The sequence below is a fragment of the Trichogramma pretiosum genome, unplaced genomic scaffold (genome assembly GCF_000599845.2).
Source record: "Trichogramma pretiosum strain Unisexual culture from Peru unplaced genomic scaffold, Tpre_2.0 scaffold38, whole genome shotgun sequence".
Lineage (NCBI taxonomy): Eukaryota > Metazoa > Arthropoda > Insecta > Hymenoptera > Trichogrammatidae > Trichogramma > Trichogramma pretiosum.
In genome coordinates, this window is record NW_019641677.1 from 316,368 (window position 1) to 330,393 (window position 14,026).

The 14,026-nt window shown below is 38.3% G+C and overlaps 3 protein-coding genes across 3 annotated transcripts; 1 reads left to right on the forward strand and 2 right to left on the reverse strand.

Moving 5' to 3' along the window:
• Positions 1-4,460: 4,460 nt before the first annotated feature.
• On the reverse strand, positions 4,461-6,012 carry LOC106650655 (RING finger protein 113A). The gene is made up of 6 exons (XM_014368795.2): positions 5,805-6,012; positions 5,651-5,724; positions 5,364-5,567; positions 5,075-5,291; positions 4,813-4,996; positions 4,461-4,731 (listed from the first exon to the last, which is right to left on the reverse strand). Exons 1-6 carry the CDS (start codon positions 5,995-5,997, stop codon positions 4,545-4,547), a joined length of 1,059 nt encoding a protein of 352 aa, XP_014224281.1. The 5' UTR covers positions 5,998-6,012; the 3' UTR covers positions 4,461-4,544.
• Positions 6,013-6,885: 873 nt separating this feature from the next.
• LOC106650654 (origin recognition complex subunit 4) lies at positions 6,886-9,851 on the forward strand. The gene is made up of 6 exons (XM_014368794.2): positions 6,886-7,165; positions 7,734-7,975; positions 8,048-8,374; positions 8,453-8,950; positions 9,026-9,178; positions 9,253-9,851. The coding sequence occupies exons 2-6, from the start codon at positions 7,751-7,753 to the stop codon at positions 9,412-9,414; spliced, it is 1,365 nt and encodes a 454-aa protein (XP_014224280.1). The 5' UTR covers positions 6,886-7,165; positions 7,734-7,750; the 3' UTR covers positions 9,415-9,851.
• A 45-nt stretch (positions 9,852-9,896) lies between these two features.
• On the reverse strand, positions 9,897-13,762 carry LOC106650707 (putative ammonium transporter 3). Its single transcript, XM_014368875.2, has 11 exons — positions 13,058-13,762; positions 12,687-12,972; positions 12,406-12,563; positions 12,236-12,347; positions 11,962-12,167; positions 11,752-11,883; positions 11,588-11,683; positions 11,432-11,520; positions 11,193-11,282; positions 11,025-11,103; positions 9,897-10,904 (listed from the first exon to the last, which is right to left on the reverse strand). Exons 1-11 carry the CDS (start codon positions 13,185-13,187, stop codon positions 10,729-10,731), a joined length of 1,554 nt encoding a protein of 517 aa, XP_014224361.1. The 5' UTR covers positions 13,188-13,762; the 3' UTR covers positions 9,897-10,728.
• Positions 13,763-14,026: the final 264 nt, after the last annotated feature.

Below are 14,026 nucleotides of genomic sequence, written 5' to 3' on the forward strand. Positions count from 1 at the left end.
CCCAAGTCTGTTCTACGTGTCTGTGTGTTGAACGACACGTTATAAACGCGCTGGCGTATATGTACGTACATACGCAAGCACACACACACACACACACGCACAGTCGTGTTCGTATACGTCGTTACTGTTTCTGCTGCCTTTGAGTAGCGCTAAAAAGCTCTCCGCCGTGCCACACTGCTGCCGCGAGCTTTCGAGTCTTCTGCTCGCACGCACACACTCGTATACGCACTACCCACACACCCACACAGACGTATTCACGTTATACAAGCTAGAGAGCGCGCGTATTTTCGCGCGAGTAAGTTTGCGCGCGCGCGCAAGCTGCGAGAGGATGACCGTCACAGATTTGTATATTTACGCGCGAGACGAGAGCTTGCGGCCGAGCAAAGTGGAACGCAGCATCGGCAGCGCGCGAGCTTTCGACGCAGCGCTGCACGGCGAATATATCTTTTGACGTTTGATTTTTTTTCCGCACGCCACGGTTGAAATTGAAGCGAGCGACGATGATTTGAAGTTTTTTGCTTTTTTAAATATTAGCCGAAAAAGCTCGAGCTTGAAAGCTCGGGATGAATGTGGTTCGTTTCGAACGTGCGAGTGAGTTTGGAAGGGAATCGGGCGAAACGAACGTACCCACGGCGACGCTGCCAATATGCATTATTCATGCCACTATAATACAGGCACAACTATTTGGGCGTGTGTGTATCTATTTCAATGCACACATGTGATGCACACTCAGACGTATATACGAGGTACTCCGAGTGGCCGAATAACACACGCATACACGGCTGCGCCGTACGTTGCCGTGCCACCCACCCACACACCCACACACACATACACACACGCGAGTTTGAACGCAATAGTATGATATACATAGCTATAGAGCTGCTGCTGCAGTATCGGCGTGTAAGCTCCCTTGGCATTTTTATACATGTATATTATACCGTGTAGTTGGAGCGGAATCTGCTACCTACTACCTCTTTTATCGATCGCTACATTAATGCATACGAGTGCACCGAAGGAGACGTATATATAGGTACATACAGAGAGAGAGAACTGAAAGCTCTCCGGTTTGCTTCATCGCGCGCCAACGCCGCCGCCACTTACCTACATACATGCGTATATTATTACACACCGTCCTATTTTGCTCGTATACGAGTAATGCAATTCAGCGGCTCTACGTGTACTTGCGGCAGCTGGGCCGATACGTATGATAATTGATTACGCGCGCACGAGGACGATTAATTGTCACGTGTGTCTCCGACAAGCAGATTTATGGTAAATGCAGGACGAAGGGAAAGAGCTAAGCTAAACAGAAAAATACAAAGATCGTTTTCGGAATCTCGGAAAATTTATCAGTATTTTATTAGAATTTCCAACAAGTATTTCCCGTTTGTCAATCCGGATATTTTTATTTAGGCTGCAAGGTTTTCGGTTTTGATACGTTCGGGTCTGAGTTTTTCTCTCCAACGGATTCGAATTTGTCTTTCATAATTTTGGATAATCTTTTTCTGTTGTCGTTAATTAATCATTATTGAACATACCTATTTTTAACATTCTCATTGATAACAGCAGCCACTTCGTAATTCGGATTATAGATTTGATGAAATTTCATTTAATTTTAGGGAGTTTGAACATTCGGGTAAAACTGTTTTCGAGTAATCGAAGGCCTCCCTAGCGCGACAACCTAAATAATCTGCAGGAGCAATTCATGCAGAATTTTCGAGCCCGAATAAATACAGTGGTCGCCGCTTAAGAGAATCACTGTGTGACAAAAATTTTCATTCTATTAAGCGGATGATTCTACTATCCGATAGGGATTGCAATAACTTATAAATAACTTTGAATCCGAGAAATTATGCATTATTATAATAAATAATTTATTATTATAAATGAATATATATATATATATAATATATTCTTCAACGTTTTTTCTACGTCTTCGTCTTTGCCGCATCGTTTTCTCTTGCGGCTGAGATTTTCGTGAGAGCAAGAGGTACTTTCTATCTCGTAACGATTTAATAATAATCTACTAAGAGTAGCTTGTGATATGTTTAATAACAGCGCTGCATCACTTTGTGATAAATTTGGCAACAAATCATATTTTTTTAGTAGCTCCTTTTTTTCAAGGACACTTAAGCCTTTTCTATGAACTATAGCTGATGATTTTTTCATACTTGTATCACTAACACAATTAATTATTATGAGCATGTAATACCGACGGTGCTATGAGAAAGTACTGACAATGAAACTTGTATTTAATCGACAACAACATTGAATGTAAACATCGTCTTCAAACTAAATTTGATTCTATTAAGCGAAAAGTTTATTCACTTAAGCGGTGAATTTTACATGTATAAGGATACGGGAAAATCATTGTTAGGATTTTTGATTCATTTAACCGGCGTATTCTATTAAGCGCAATTCTCTTAAGCGGCGACCACTGTATAAAGCTGTTTAGCGTACCATGAGAATAAGTTATGCGTAATGTATTTATGCGCAACGCTTTGCGATTCTATAGCAAAAAACTTCGCTTAAAGCAAAAAAATTGCGTGAAAAATGCGCGATACATTTCACGACGGCCTATAATTTCATAGAGTGAACGCAAATTGTAACTTTCGTGAGTTATTTATTGATGCCGAATGCGCGTGTCAAGCGTAACAGAAAAAAGGCGACACCGTGCCCGATCTTTCTTTCTTATTTTTCTGGAATTTGCTCTTTTGTGCATACGAAATTATGCGCGTATTGCGCACGTACGCTCACAATCTTCGGAACGGGAATTGTGCGACATACGTTACAGGACACGTACTCGCTCCCCGGCAGAAATACGAACAAATTGAATAAGAATTTTATCTGCTTTCACTCTGTAACGATGCTGCTTTTTTCCACGACGATGCGAATTCGAATCGAATTGATCCAAAACCAAAGTCGCTGTGAGAATTTCGACGGAACAAAGATGGGATTATAGGGTAAAGCAGCTAGTTATCAAACACTTAAGAATATATCCTATTATAATCGATTGGGGGAGCTTACTCGTTGAATAAAATTTTTTTTTGAATATACATCTAAAACACTGACATCAGCAGGTTGCAGTATTGTGGGTGGCATTTGGAAGAAGCGAGTACAGAATAATTCCATTATAACTACAAAAAATGCTCAATGGCAAAGTTAGGTGAGATTTATGGCCATCAACAAAGCACAAAATAGACTTCTTAATCCCAGATCTCTCTAGCCATGGATTCAAACAATTAGCCATGTATTCGAAAAATGTCTCAGTATTGATCCACCCACTTTTGGTTTTTCCAACAAACCATTCATCGGGTACACTTTCAACGATCTCAGGAGGTAAACGTTGATACGGGTATATTATCAAAGGCGGAAGTAGTGATCCATCAGCTGTCACAAATACCAAGACGGTAATATTTTCTTTGTGATTGCCTACATTTACTTTATACACATTTTTAGTGCCTTTGCGACAAAGAACTTTATCGGATGGTGGTGACAAGTTGAAACCAGTCTCATCTCCATTTAAAATTCTTGTAGGATCATCCATTATATCCAATCAATTATTTTCTTTTAGGTATTCGCGCAGTTCTTTGAACCAGTTTTCGATGGACTCTTTTGTGACGATGGCTCTTCCTTTGGATATTCCCTCTGCAACACGTTGAGTTATATCCTTATGTCTACCTAAAAATAGTCGATACCAAGTATCTCCTGGCTTATCATTGACAAATTTTGTAGGTAAATTAGCATCTTTAATCGTTTTTTGAACAGTCTCTATGAGTCTATGTTTATCAACAGGGAATCCGATGCCACAGAAATTGCGATTTTAGTTTCCCCAGCACATGATAATTCTGGTTCTGGTCTTCGTCGCTTTTCGTACTGGGATATTTTCCCATTTTTAATGTCACTTAAGGTTGACCGCGGAATATCGTAAAGTATAGCTGACGTATTCCACGCTCGACCACACAGTGCACTCGCGTGGGACATTTTTTAATGTATCGCATCTTTTCTAACTCGCCGTGGCTGGGTCAATTATATCTGAAAAAATATTGCGCACATGCATCCCGATAGATTTTTGTCTGTTCGTTCCAATGGTGGTACCAGTTTTTCGAAAAAAGTTAATTTACACGGAGAAAATTTAATTCAAAGTTAGCTCAATTTTTCGGCAAGTATTCCCCCTCCTCATTCGTAGATTCTATAGATTCGTAAATTCGTAGATTTCATTCCTCAATCGATAGGTAATTTAATAACGAAGATTTTAAAAACAAAATTTAAGTTGGAAACTCAATCGGTTCAAAAGTTATGAACAATTAAGTGTCAAAAACGTGGTTTTGCGGCCACGCGCGTCTATTCTTGAATTCGTCCGAAAGTAATAATAAGTAATTTATTTAATTTACCCTACTTGCAGATGGATCTTTTAATGTATTTTCAACTTCTTATTTCTTTGAATTATGCGACTTAAATAAAACAAAATAAAGATTTTATTAGTACAATCTTACAAATATTTACAGACCCTAAATTTTACAATTATACACCATATTCACAGTTTAATCATCGTCTTCACTTTCATCTTCTTTGTGAGAATCGCATTCATCATGTTTCGATTGTTTGATTCTTTTAATTAACTCTTTTGCCGGATTAAATACACCGTAAGTATTTACATTGCAAATAAAACACCTGGCACTCTTTTTGTATTGTTGCAGAGCACATTTTTCACAGAAATAATGCTTGCACCTGTAATTATTGCATTTGAATTAGAATTTAATTGAAACATGTGTACATAAAATAGCACGTTTGGATAATTTTGAAACTTACTTTGTAACCACAGGATCAGTAAAGCTCTCTCTGCATATGAAACACTTGAATGGCAAAGTTTCTTCGTCACTGTCAATTTCATATTTTTTATCATCTTCATCACCACTGGCATCTGCACCAGCCTCTGCTTCTAATTGCCATCCATGTTTGTAATCGGAACGATCGTGAAGATACTTACAACTGTCTAAAAAGTTAAAAGTATAATATTATTATCACTGTAAGAGATTTTAATGAATAAAGAATTTTACATTTAGAAACATACCACCAAATCCACAGAATCCAGTCTCTTTGTAATCTTTACAAATATCTGGCTGGTAGTCCCATCTTACTGTAGCCCTCAAATTTGCAGGTGCTCGAATGGGTCCCTTGCGCACCATACCACTGGATGCGTTACCAGCTACTGTATCTTTTTTCTCAAAATATTGAGCATAATTGTTCATGCCCCTATATATTTTATCATCTTCTTTTCCTTTTAGCTCCTAAATAAGTAAAATTTATGATTAGAATTCATTTATCAAAAATATCTTGCATCATTTCACATAAAAACTTACGGCATTTATTTTTTGAGCTTTTTCAAAGATTGCTTGAGCATCTCTATCCTCCTCTGTTTCGATTTGTAGAATTGAAGTGGCACCTTGATCGCTTGGCCCCTCGGGCAAAGCCATTCTTTTGCTTTTATAGGACACTGTAACTGAATCTCCTTCACTACTGCTGTCATCATTATCCAAAACCTTTTTTTGCCTCTTGTTATTTGTCTATAAAAATGTCATATAGAGTATGTCAATTTACACTTGTTTTATGAAATTTTAGTTGTGTTTCAAGTAAATGATAAACTTACACGTTGTCTCAATGGATTTAAATGATCCTCCTTTTTTTCTTTCTTGACGATCACCGTCTCACCATCGCTACTCTCTGTAAATAATAAACAAAACTGATTAAATCTTAATCTTAACCTATGCTTTATTAACTAAAAAAAACTAATGTAAACTTACCGGAATCGTCATCTTTTGCTCGCTTTTTCAAGCCAGCTCTATTTATACGTTTAGTCGATTTGAACATTTTTATATAATATCCCTTGACAAAACTATACAAAAATCGAATCGAAGCCGTTGATGCTGTCTTCTTCTGATGTTTACTGGTTGGCGTCCATGCACTGTCGTCTGTCGAACAGAACTCATAGACCATAGTAGATCACACCAGTCAGTGGCGCCATAAATAAGCGCGAGAAAACTGCGTACTATAAAACGCGCTAATTACGAAACACGATAAAGTATCCTGATGTCAGTATATATGTCAGTATATATCGAGGGGATTTAAATTATTAACTATGTAAACATAAATTTCAATTATTTTTCTATAATTTTCTGGAACTGATTTCTCAATCGGTTAATATAATTGTAGTTTTCCACAGATCCTACTTTCATTTAAATTACCATCAGGATCTATGTTAGTACAAAATCGACTTGGAAACTTTGTTGCAAAGTTTTCACTGGTATAGTCATTAGCTATTGCAATTTATGCTAACTTCTAATATGTACGGGCTTACATGCATCCACACGTGAAATACTTGATGATTTATTTGCGAGTGGCAAAACTCCGTTCAATATTATATAAGTAAGAAAAAAGAAGTGTCGATTCTTATTAGTTCTGCTAATGTTTTTAAATTGATTATGGACAAACATTGCTCCATTATTTGAGCATTACTGTCTTGCTTCATTACAATATACGGGTCCGCTGTCGCGTGCGCGCGCGCTGCTGATGCTTATTATTACAAGACTCCGCCGCAGAAAGTGAGATCCCCGAGCAATACAATCATATTATAATCAACCCCCTCGAGCGACTTAATGCGAGGAATCGCACAGTACCTGTGTTTGGTTGGGCATACATACACACAGTAGAGCTGGATAGTGTGCAAAGTACGTATAGGTGTAAGTGTGAAGATATTGCAAAGTTGCACGAGCGATCGCCGCTGCTCTCTGCCGTCTGCGCGAAAAAGAGAGCAAAAGAGAGTACAATAACTGCGCGAGCCGCGAGAAGAGGAGAAAGCCGAGTTGCTGCTGCTGCTGCTGCTGCTGCGGCCTTCCGACGACGCGCCTACAGCACGTCGCAGCGTATACAAGCTCGGACCGTCATCCGCTAGTGTGTGTGTGCGTGTGTGTGTCACATTTTCATAAGTTGTTTCTTTTTATCGAATTCGATCATCTTCGGCTCTTGCTCCGTTGCGAGTGTCGTACGGATCGAATCCAGCGCAGAGTGATTTCGTGGTGCCAATGCGTGTAACGCGGCGAGGGTCTTGGGAGCGAAACGTCTTCTCCCATTCGTCGGATTGATTTTTACTGTCTCTCACGGTGAGGTGAGTCATGTTTCTTCTGCACTGTTTTTTTTTTTTCATATACAAACATGCCGTAAACACGATGCAACTCGAGCACATCCTTGTGCATCGCACAGCGTTTGGGGTATATAGAATATCGTTGTGCACGCGAATGAACTCGTTAGTCATGTCCGCGGAAAGTAATTATTGCAAAGGCTAAACGCCAATGAAGTCCGTGAGGGGCGATGCATTGATTTAAAAGTTCGATAGTCGTTACGATACTCGTTGCAATAATCAGTCGATATAGACGAGCTTTATATATCTTCGTTAACCAGTTCACGAGTGAACCTAGCTGCTGTGAAGGGTAGGCCTCTTTTCATTTTTAATCGTTCAGAACTCTATGTGCAGCGCCGCTGGGGTGTTATGAAGTCTTTCCGCCCTCACTCGTGCAACGCTCGATAATGGTCTATTTATATATTTGTGGGGTGGATAAAATCAACAAAGTATTTTCATAAAATATCCGTGCGGTTCTTGCAATGATTTCATTACAAGTTAATCCATGTTTATTCTGCATTATACTGAATTTGCTTTTTTTAAATATAAAAAATAGGAATTAACAATATCAAAATGAGTAAGAAGAAGAATATGGCCATTTCGTTTGACAATCAAGACATCAACACGATCATGCTGACGAGGAAATATTTGAAGAAAAAAATCCTGTATCCAGAAACTAAATTCAGACACCACGTACAAGAGAGAGCTCATGTATTGGATTGCGTCAAACGAACCGTTGAGAATGGAGAGAGTAATTCGTTGTTATTGCTTGGTCCAAGAGGCAGCGGCAAGACAACTGTAATGATATTTATTTAAACTTGAATTATTGATTTTTTCCATGTTACTTATTGAAAATTAATTGTTTTTCAGCTTATCAATAGTGTGCTAACAGAATTATCAAGCACAAAAAATTTTCAAGACAATGCTCTGATAGTCAATCTGCATGGATTAGTTCATACGGATGACAGATTAGCTTTGAAAGATGCTACGAGGCAAATGCAATTGGAGCATGCATCTGAAGGCAAAGTTTTTAATACATTTGCTGAAAATTTATCATTTTTATTAGAATGTTTGAAGTCAGGTGACAAAAAACATTCAAAACCTATTATATTCATCTTGGATGAATTTGATTTGTTTTGTTTCCATCACAATCAGACTCTTTTGTATAATTTATTTGATGTTGCTCAATCAGCTCAGGTAATATATTCATAGAAATCGATAGTCAAGCATAAAATAAATTTATGCATGTACAATAAACTCAAATTTATGTTCTAGGCCCCAATTTGCGTTATAGGAATAACCAGTCAACTAGATGTAATTCAATTATTAGAAAAAAGAGTAAAATCAAGATTTTCTCACAGACAAATCTTTCTTTATCCTGGAGATACATCAGAATCTGAGACACCAATTTCAGCTTTTGAGGATCGCTTAGAACTTTTTAAGGAGTTATTAACTTTGCCAGAGGATGAGAATGTAAATGAAATGGAGCAAGCTAATAAAGACTGTAATATAGATCCAAAATTTAGAGCAATTTGGAATAAGCAAATTCTCAATTTAGCTGACAATCCTACAGTTCAGAATGTCCTCAAAATGATGCACAAACATGATAGAATAGAAAGAAAATTTAGAAATTTTTTAGCAGTTGTTATATCATCTCTTGGTAATAACCATAAAGAGTTGGAAGTTGATGATTTTGTTAAAGCAAGTAAAATGTTTAGTCCAAACACCAAGGTCTTGATGCTTGAAGGCTTATCTGTATTGGAAATGTGCCTGGTAATAAACATTATCATTTATTTGTTGCATATTAGGTAATATTTGAACCTTTTTAATAATCATATAAATTTGTAGATTATTGCCATGAAGCATGAAACAGAAATTTATGATGGAGAGCCATTAAATTTTGAAAAAGTTTTAAGCCGTTATTTGAAATTTGCCGGTCAGACCTCAAACATTGAATCCGTCCAAAGACCTGTAATTATGAAAGCATTTGAACACATAAAGGTAAATATTTTAAAGTTTATTTGTTATATTATACATTTTTGAATCTCTGCCTGACAAAATTTTTCTATTTACAGAATTTAGAGTTGATAATACCAACAGGCCAGCATTTACGAATTGAAAAAGAGTATCAAACCTACAATTTTGCATTAAAATCAAATGAAGTTATGGAAGCTGTAAGAAACTATCAAGGTCTACCAACCGATGTTGCTCAATGGGCAGATAGTTCTGTAATGTAAAATAGAAAAAAAACTTGATTTGTATAAAAAATTTTAGTGGCATTTGGCTGCTAAAAGTATGTGTATCTTAGTAGTTCAAAGGCAGTGCATTTGAAATTATTTTTAATGGAGAGTGTATATGCATGTTTTAGCTATCTATAAAATTGCCCAGATACACTTGTCTAGCCATCAAAAGACTATAGAAAGTGACAGGAAGTTTTTACTAGTGTCATAAATATTTAATCATTCAGTATTGCATGAAAAAAGTGTGTGCCCAATAGTGAAAAAATGTGAACTTGACCTGATACAGGATGAATGATTTATTAATATCTTGATTTTTATGTAACTGAAATTGATTTTAGCTTCAAGCAAACATTTTTCAGTAAATCATTTTTCATTTGAATTAATGGTAACTATTTAATTAAGTTGATGTTTTTATTTTTCATCATTGATAATTATTTAAATTAATTTTGATTTTTTATTACTATCAATGTGTAAGTTAATCTTTCAAAATTTGTCGTTTGAAGCGCAAAGAAAACATTAATTTCCTGTATGTGTGAGTGTGTGTGTGTCCGTGTATTAGCAGTTAGTAGAAATTGCACGGACAAGTTCCTTCAGTAGCAAACAACTGTAAGTGAAAACTTTGCAACAAAGTTTCCAAGTCGATTTTTGTAGTAATTATACAATAATCCTTATGTAATGCCCAAAACTATAACTAAAAATTTCATCAATTATTGAATTTTATTTTAATTATGCATTGTAATTTAAATATAAAAGTAGAATCCGTCAAAAACTACAATTATTAGCTGATTAAAAAATCAGTTCCCAAAAAAATTACAGAAAAAATTGCAAGTAATGTTTAATTAATAATTTAGAAACTTGTTAGAACAATACAATAATATTATAATCGATTAAAAAACCGAACCAATAAACGTAAAATCAAAGTAGATGGACTCTATGAAATTTTCATACAGGATAGTAAATTGAAAACCGTCGAAAATGTGATTTTCTTGCAATATATAATAAATATAATGCATAATTAAAAATTACAAATAACTGATTATAAATGTCTTATGATAAACGATTGTAAAATGCTTTAAATATTTTATTACACAAAATGTAACATTGTATAGCTTGAATTGTCGAAAATTGTAAATACACATAGATAATCACTAGAATAATTTACTTTGAAATGATTGTATTCGTCATATCAATTTAGAATAATAATAATAATTTGTGTTAGGATAATTTTAAGAATTTTGTTTAAATTAGCAGCTGAATTATCGATTAACGAATTGCGCGGCATGCTATTACTGTACTTTTTTTCTCCAATAATCAATTGGTCCACGCTATCTTAGACGAGGAATGATCGTCGACCGTCGAAATAGCGGCCTCGACGTTGTCTTTCTGAAGTTTCTCCTCTTTGATCGTTTGCGGCAATTGTCGTAAAAATTTGAGCCCGTTGCTCAAGCGCTTGGTGCGGATCATTTTTTTCAAAAACGATTCGTGACCTTGGAAGCACAATCGGAGAAAACGAATCGTTGTAAAATCAAATTATATACATCATACATTCGTATGGAAAAAAGAAAAAAATTTAAAAAAAAACATTCCGTTAGTTGATCAATTTTTACCTGGGTTCGTGCCGATCGACGGAACGTCGGCCAGGCCCTTTTTCGTATGTAAGGCGGATATCGCCTGACTCACGCCAATCTGTATCATAAAAAAAAAAGATTCGATCGTAGCTACCTGTAGCGAGAAAAAATGAGAAAAATTCTGTAAATAAAAAGGAAGAGAGGTACTTTGGCGTGGCGAATGTGATGCTCGACGAGATCGGCGCCGAGCAGCTCCTCGTGCGGCTCCATTCTTATCGGTATGATTTTGTCGATTAGCTGTGGCGTCGTAAAAGCGTAATTATCAAGCAAATTATCATTGTATATCAGGAATTTTCTATCTCAATAAACGTCAACGTATTATTTGCGTCAAGGAACGAAAAAAAAAAAAAACAACTTGTCTGTATACTCTTTGTCTTTGTCTTTACCCATAGAAGAATCACGGACGTGAGAAAGCTCCAGACCGCCAGGATGACGGCCATCAGCGTTTGAACTCCCAAAAGCTCCCAACCACCGCCTTGAAAATTTACGAAAATGTTACGGATAAAACTTTTGCTACTATTCTTTTTCTGTCTCGCAGTTACCCTTGAGCACTCCGCTTCGACCCTTGGTCGTGTCGAGTGGTAAGGGATTTTCCGCGAATATTCCAATGGCCAGGACGCCCCAAAAGCCGCTGATGCCTTCGTTGCGCCAAGAAAAGAGCTTCGATGAGCTAATTTCCGAAGAAAAAAAGTCTGGATTATATTACCGTGAGTGGCGGACGCGCCAACGGGATCGTCGATGCCGACCTTATCGAACAGAGGCATGGTGAAGCAAGCGAGAAAGCCACCGATCATTCCCACAAGTACGGCCTCCCAGTGTCGATACAAAAAGCAACCACCTGCGTGCGTCAATTATATGAATTATTTCCAGGGTAAAGATAGTCCTTTTTTTTGGTACTGGTTTTTGCTTCGGAAACCTGTGACGGCGACGAGGGCGCCGAGTATGCCGTTGATCTGGCTGAGTATGTCGACGCCCTTGGGATTGCAGAGGCTGAAGCCGAGACCGACGAGGCCGCCGCCCATGCTGGCCAGCACCGTGGTTACAGCGGCCCTCGCCGCGTACTTCCAGCGCTGACCGCTCACCCCGTAGGTGCTGCCGCTGTTGAAGGCCAGCCAGCCCCACCTGCGCGCAGGTACGCGTCGATTATTTACTCATTATTTTTTTCTTCGTTATTATTATTCCTCGTGTACCAGAGAACGAAGAGGCCCAGCAGGGCGTTGACGGGACTGCCGAGGGGTAGGGGATCGATGCCGTGGTCGTATCTGCCGAGTCTCGGTCCGAGCATCATCGCGCAGGCTAGAGCTGCGGGCGCAACACATCTTATTACCGTTAATTGCTTAGAATTTAAGAGCTCGATTACCGGAAATTCCGCCGACGAGGTGGACCACCCCGGAGCCGGCTATGTCGACGGCGCCCATCCTCTGCAGGAAGCCGTGATCGCCCCAGACCCAGCCGGCCGGCATGCAGTAGACGATCGTGTTGAGAAACGAGAACAGACAGTAGGCCTTGAAGTTGCATCTGCGAATACGGCCGTAAAGAAAAAAAAAGGACCCGAGACGCTAACGCACGGCGCGTCTTCGGTTCGTATATAACGTGATTATTGCTCGAATCGTGACGTTCGTTGCGCAATTTGTGCCGTACCGTTCGGCCATGGCGCCGCTGACGATCGTCGTCGAGGTCGTGGCGAAGCTCAGCTGAAAGAGAAAACTCGCGCAGATCGGCCCGAACAGCGGATCGTTGAACTTCGGGTCGACCATGTAATTGCCCATGCCGATAATGGGATTGCTGGGCTCGTACTTGCCGAAGCTCATGCCGAAGCCGAATATCCAGTAGGTGAAGCCGCCGAGGACGATGTCCACCACGTTCTTCATCATGATGTTGACCTCGTTCTTCAGCGACACGCAGCCGGACTCCAACATTCCGAATCCTATATGTACACCGCGTGCAAAAGGAAAAGTCGCGACGTCGCGTAATTTTTTTTTTAACTCTTTGACGATGCGCGCGTGGCTTACCTGTTTGCATAGTAAATATCATAAAGGCATTGGAGACGATCCAAGAGCTGTCTTCCTGGGTGAGCTTGAACGCCGAGATAACGTAAGGCAGGCTCGCCGTCGAGACGTTCGTCGTCGTGTCATTGCTCATGATGGAAATAGGCAACTGACGAATGTTGGGTGTAGGGAAAATTGAAAAAAAAAAAAAGGAGAGAGAGAGAGAATGAAAGGTAACGAGGCAGTCGCGGACATATCGATGACGTGCCTGCGCTGCTGTTGTGCAAAACAAATTAATTATGAAAGAACTTAAAAAGGTAATCAGGCGCGCATCGCGTTCGATGTAAAGTTACTTACTAGTACCCTTTTGCTAAATATAGAGATAATTCTGTCGTGCGCGCGGCGACGAGCTACTACGGAGGATTCGGACAAGGTCGGGTGAAGAGAAAAGCGCATACGAGAACGCGCAGAGAGAGATCCATTGGCAGTTTTTTTTTTGAGGTTTTTTTGAACATTTTTTTTATTGGCCCACAACCAGCCGTTACAGTAATTTTCTCATTGTGTCATTTTGTAAACATTTTTTCATTATTTACTCCCTTCTCGTTATTCTTTTTTCTTTTTCATTCATTATTTCAAAAGCGTCATTCCTATATAGTATACTCTTCTTCGTTTCTTTTTTCCATTCGAATTTTTTGCGAATCGAATAAAACACGTTTTTTTATATTTATTTATATCGTAATAATAATCTAACGCAAGGAAATAATATCACAAGGATAGATCTGTCAATATAGTCTTAGTACTTGATTTTCTTTTCTTTTTTTCGCATTTTTCGTTATTAGTGATTAATGATATTAATGTTACACATCTTTTAAAAATTACACAAGATACCACTTGAAAAGTATGAGGCTAAAAATCATTGTTATATTTAGTAGATAAACTACATACGAACATCGGATGAGCTAGTATTAATAAAAATCATTTAAAATGATACAG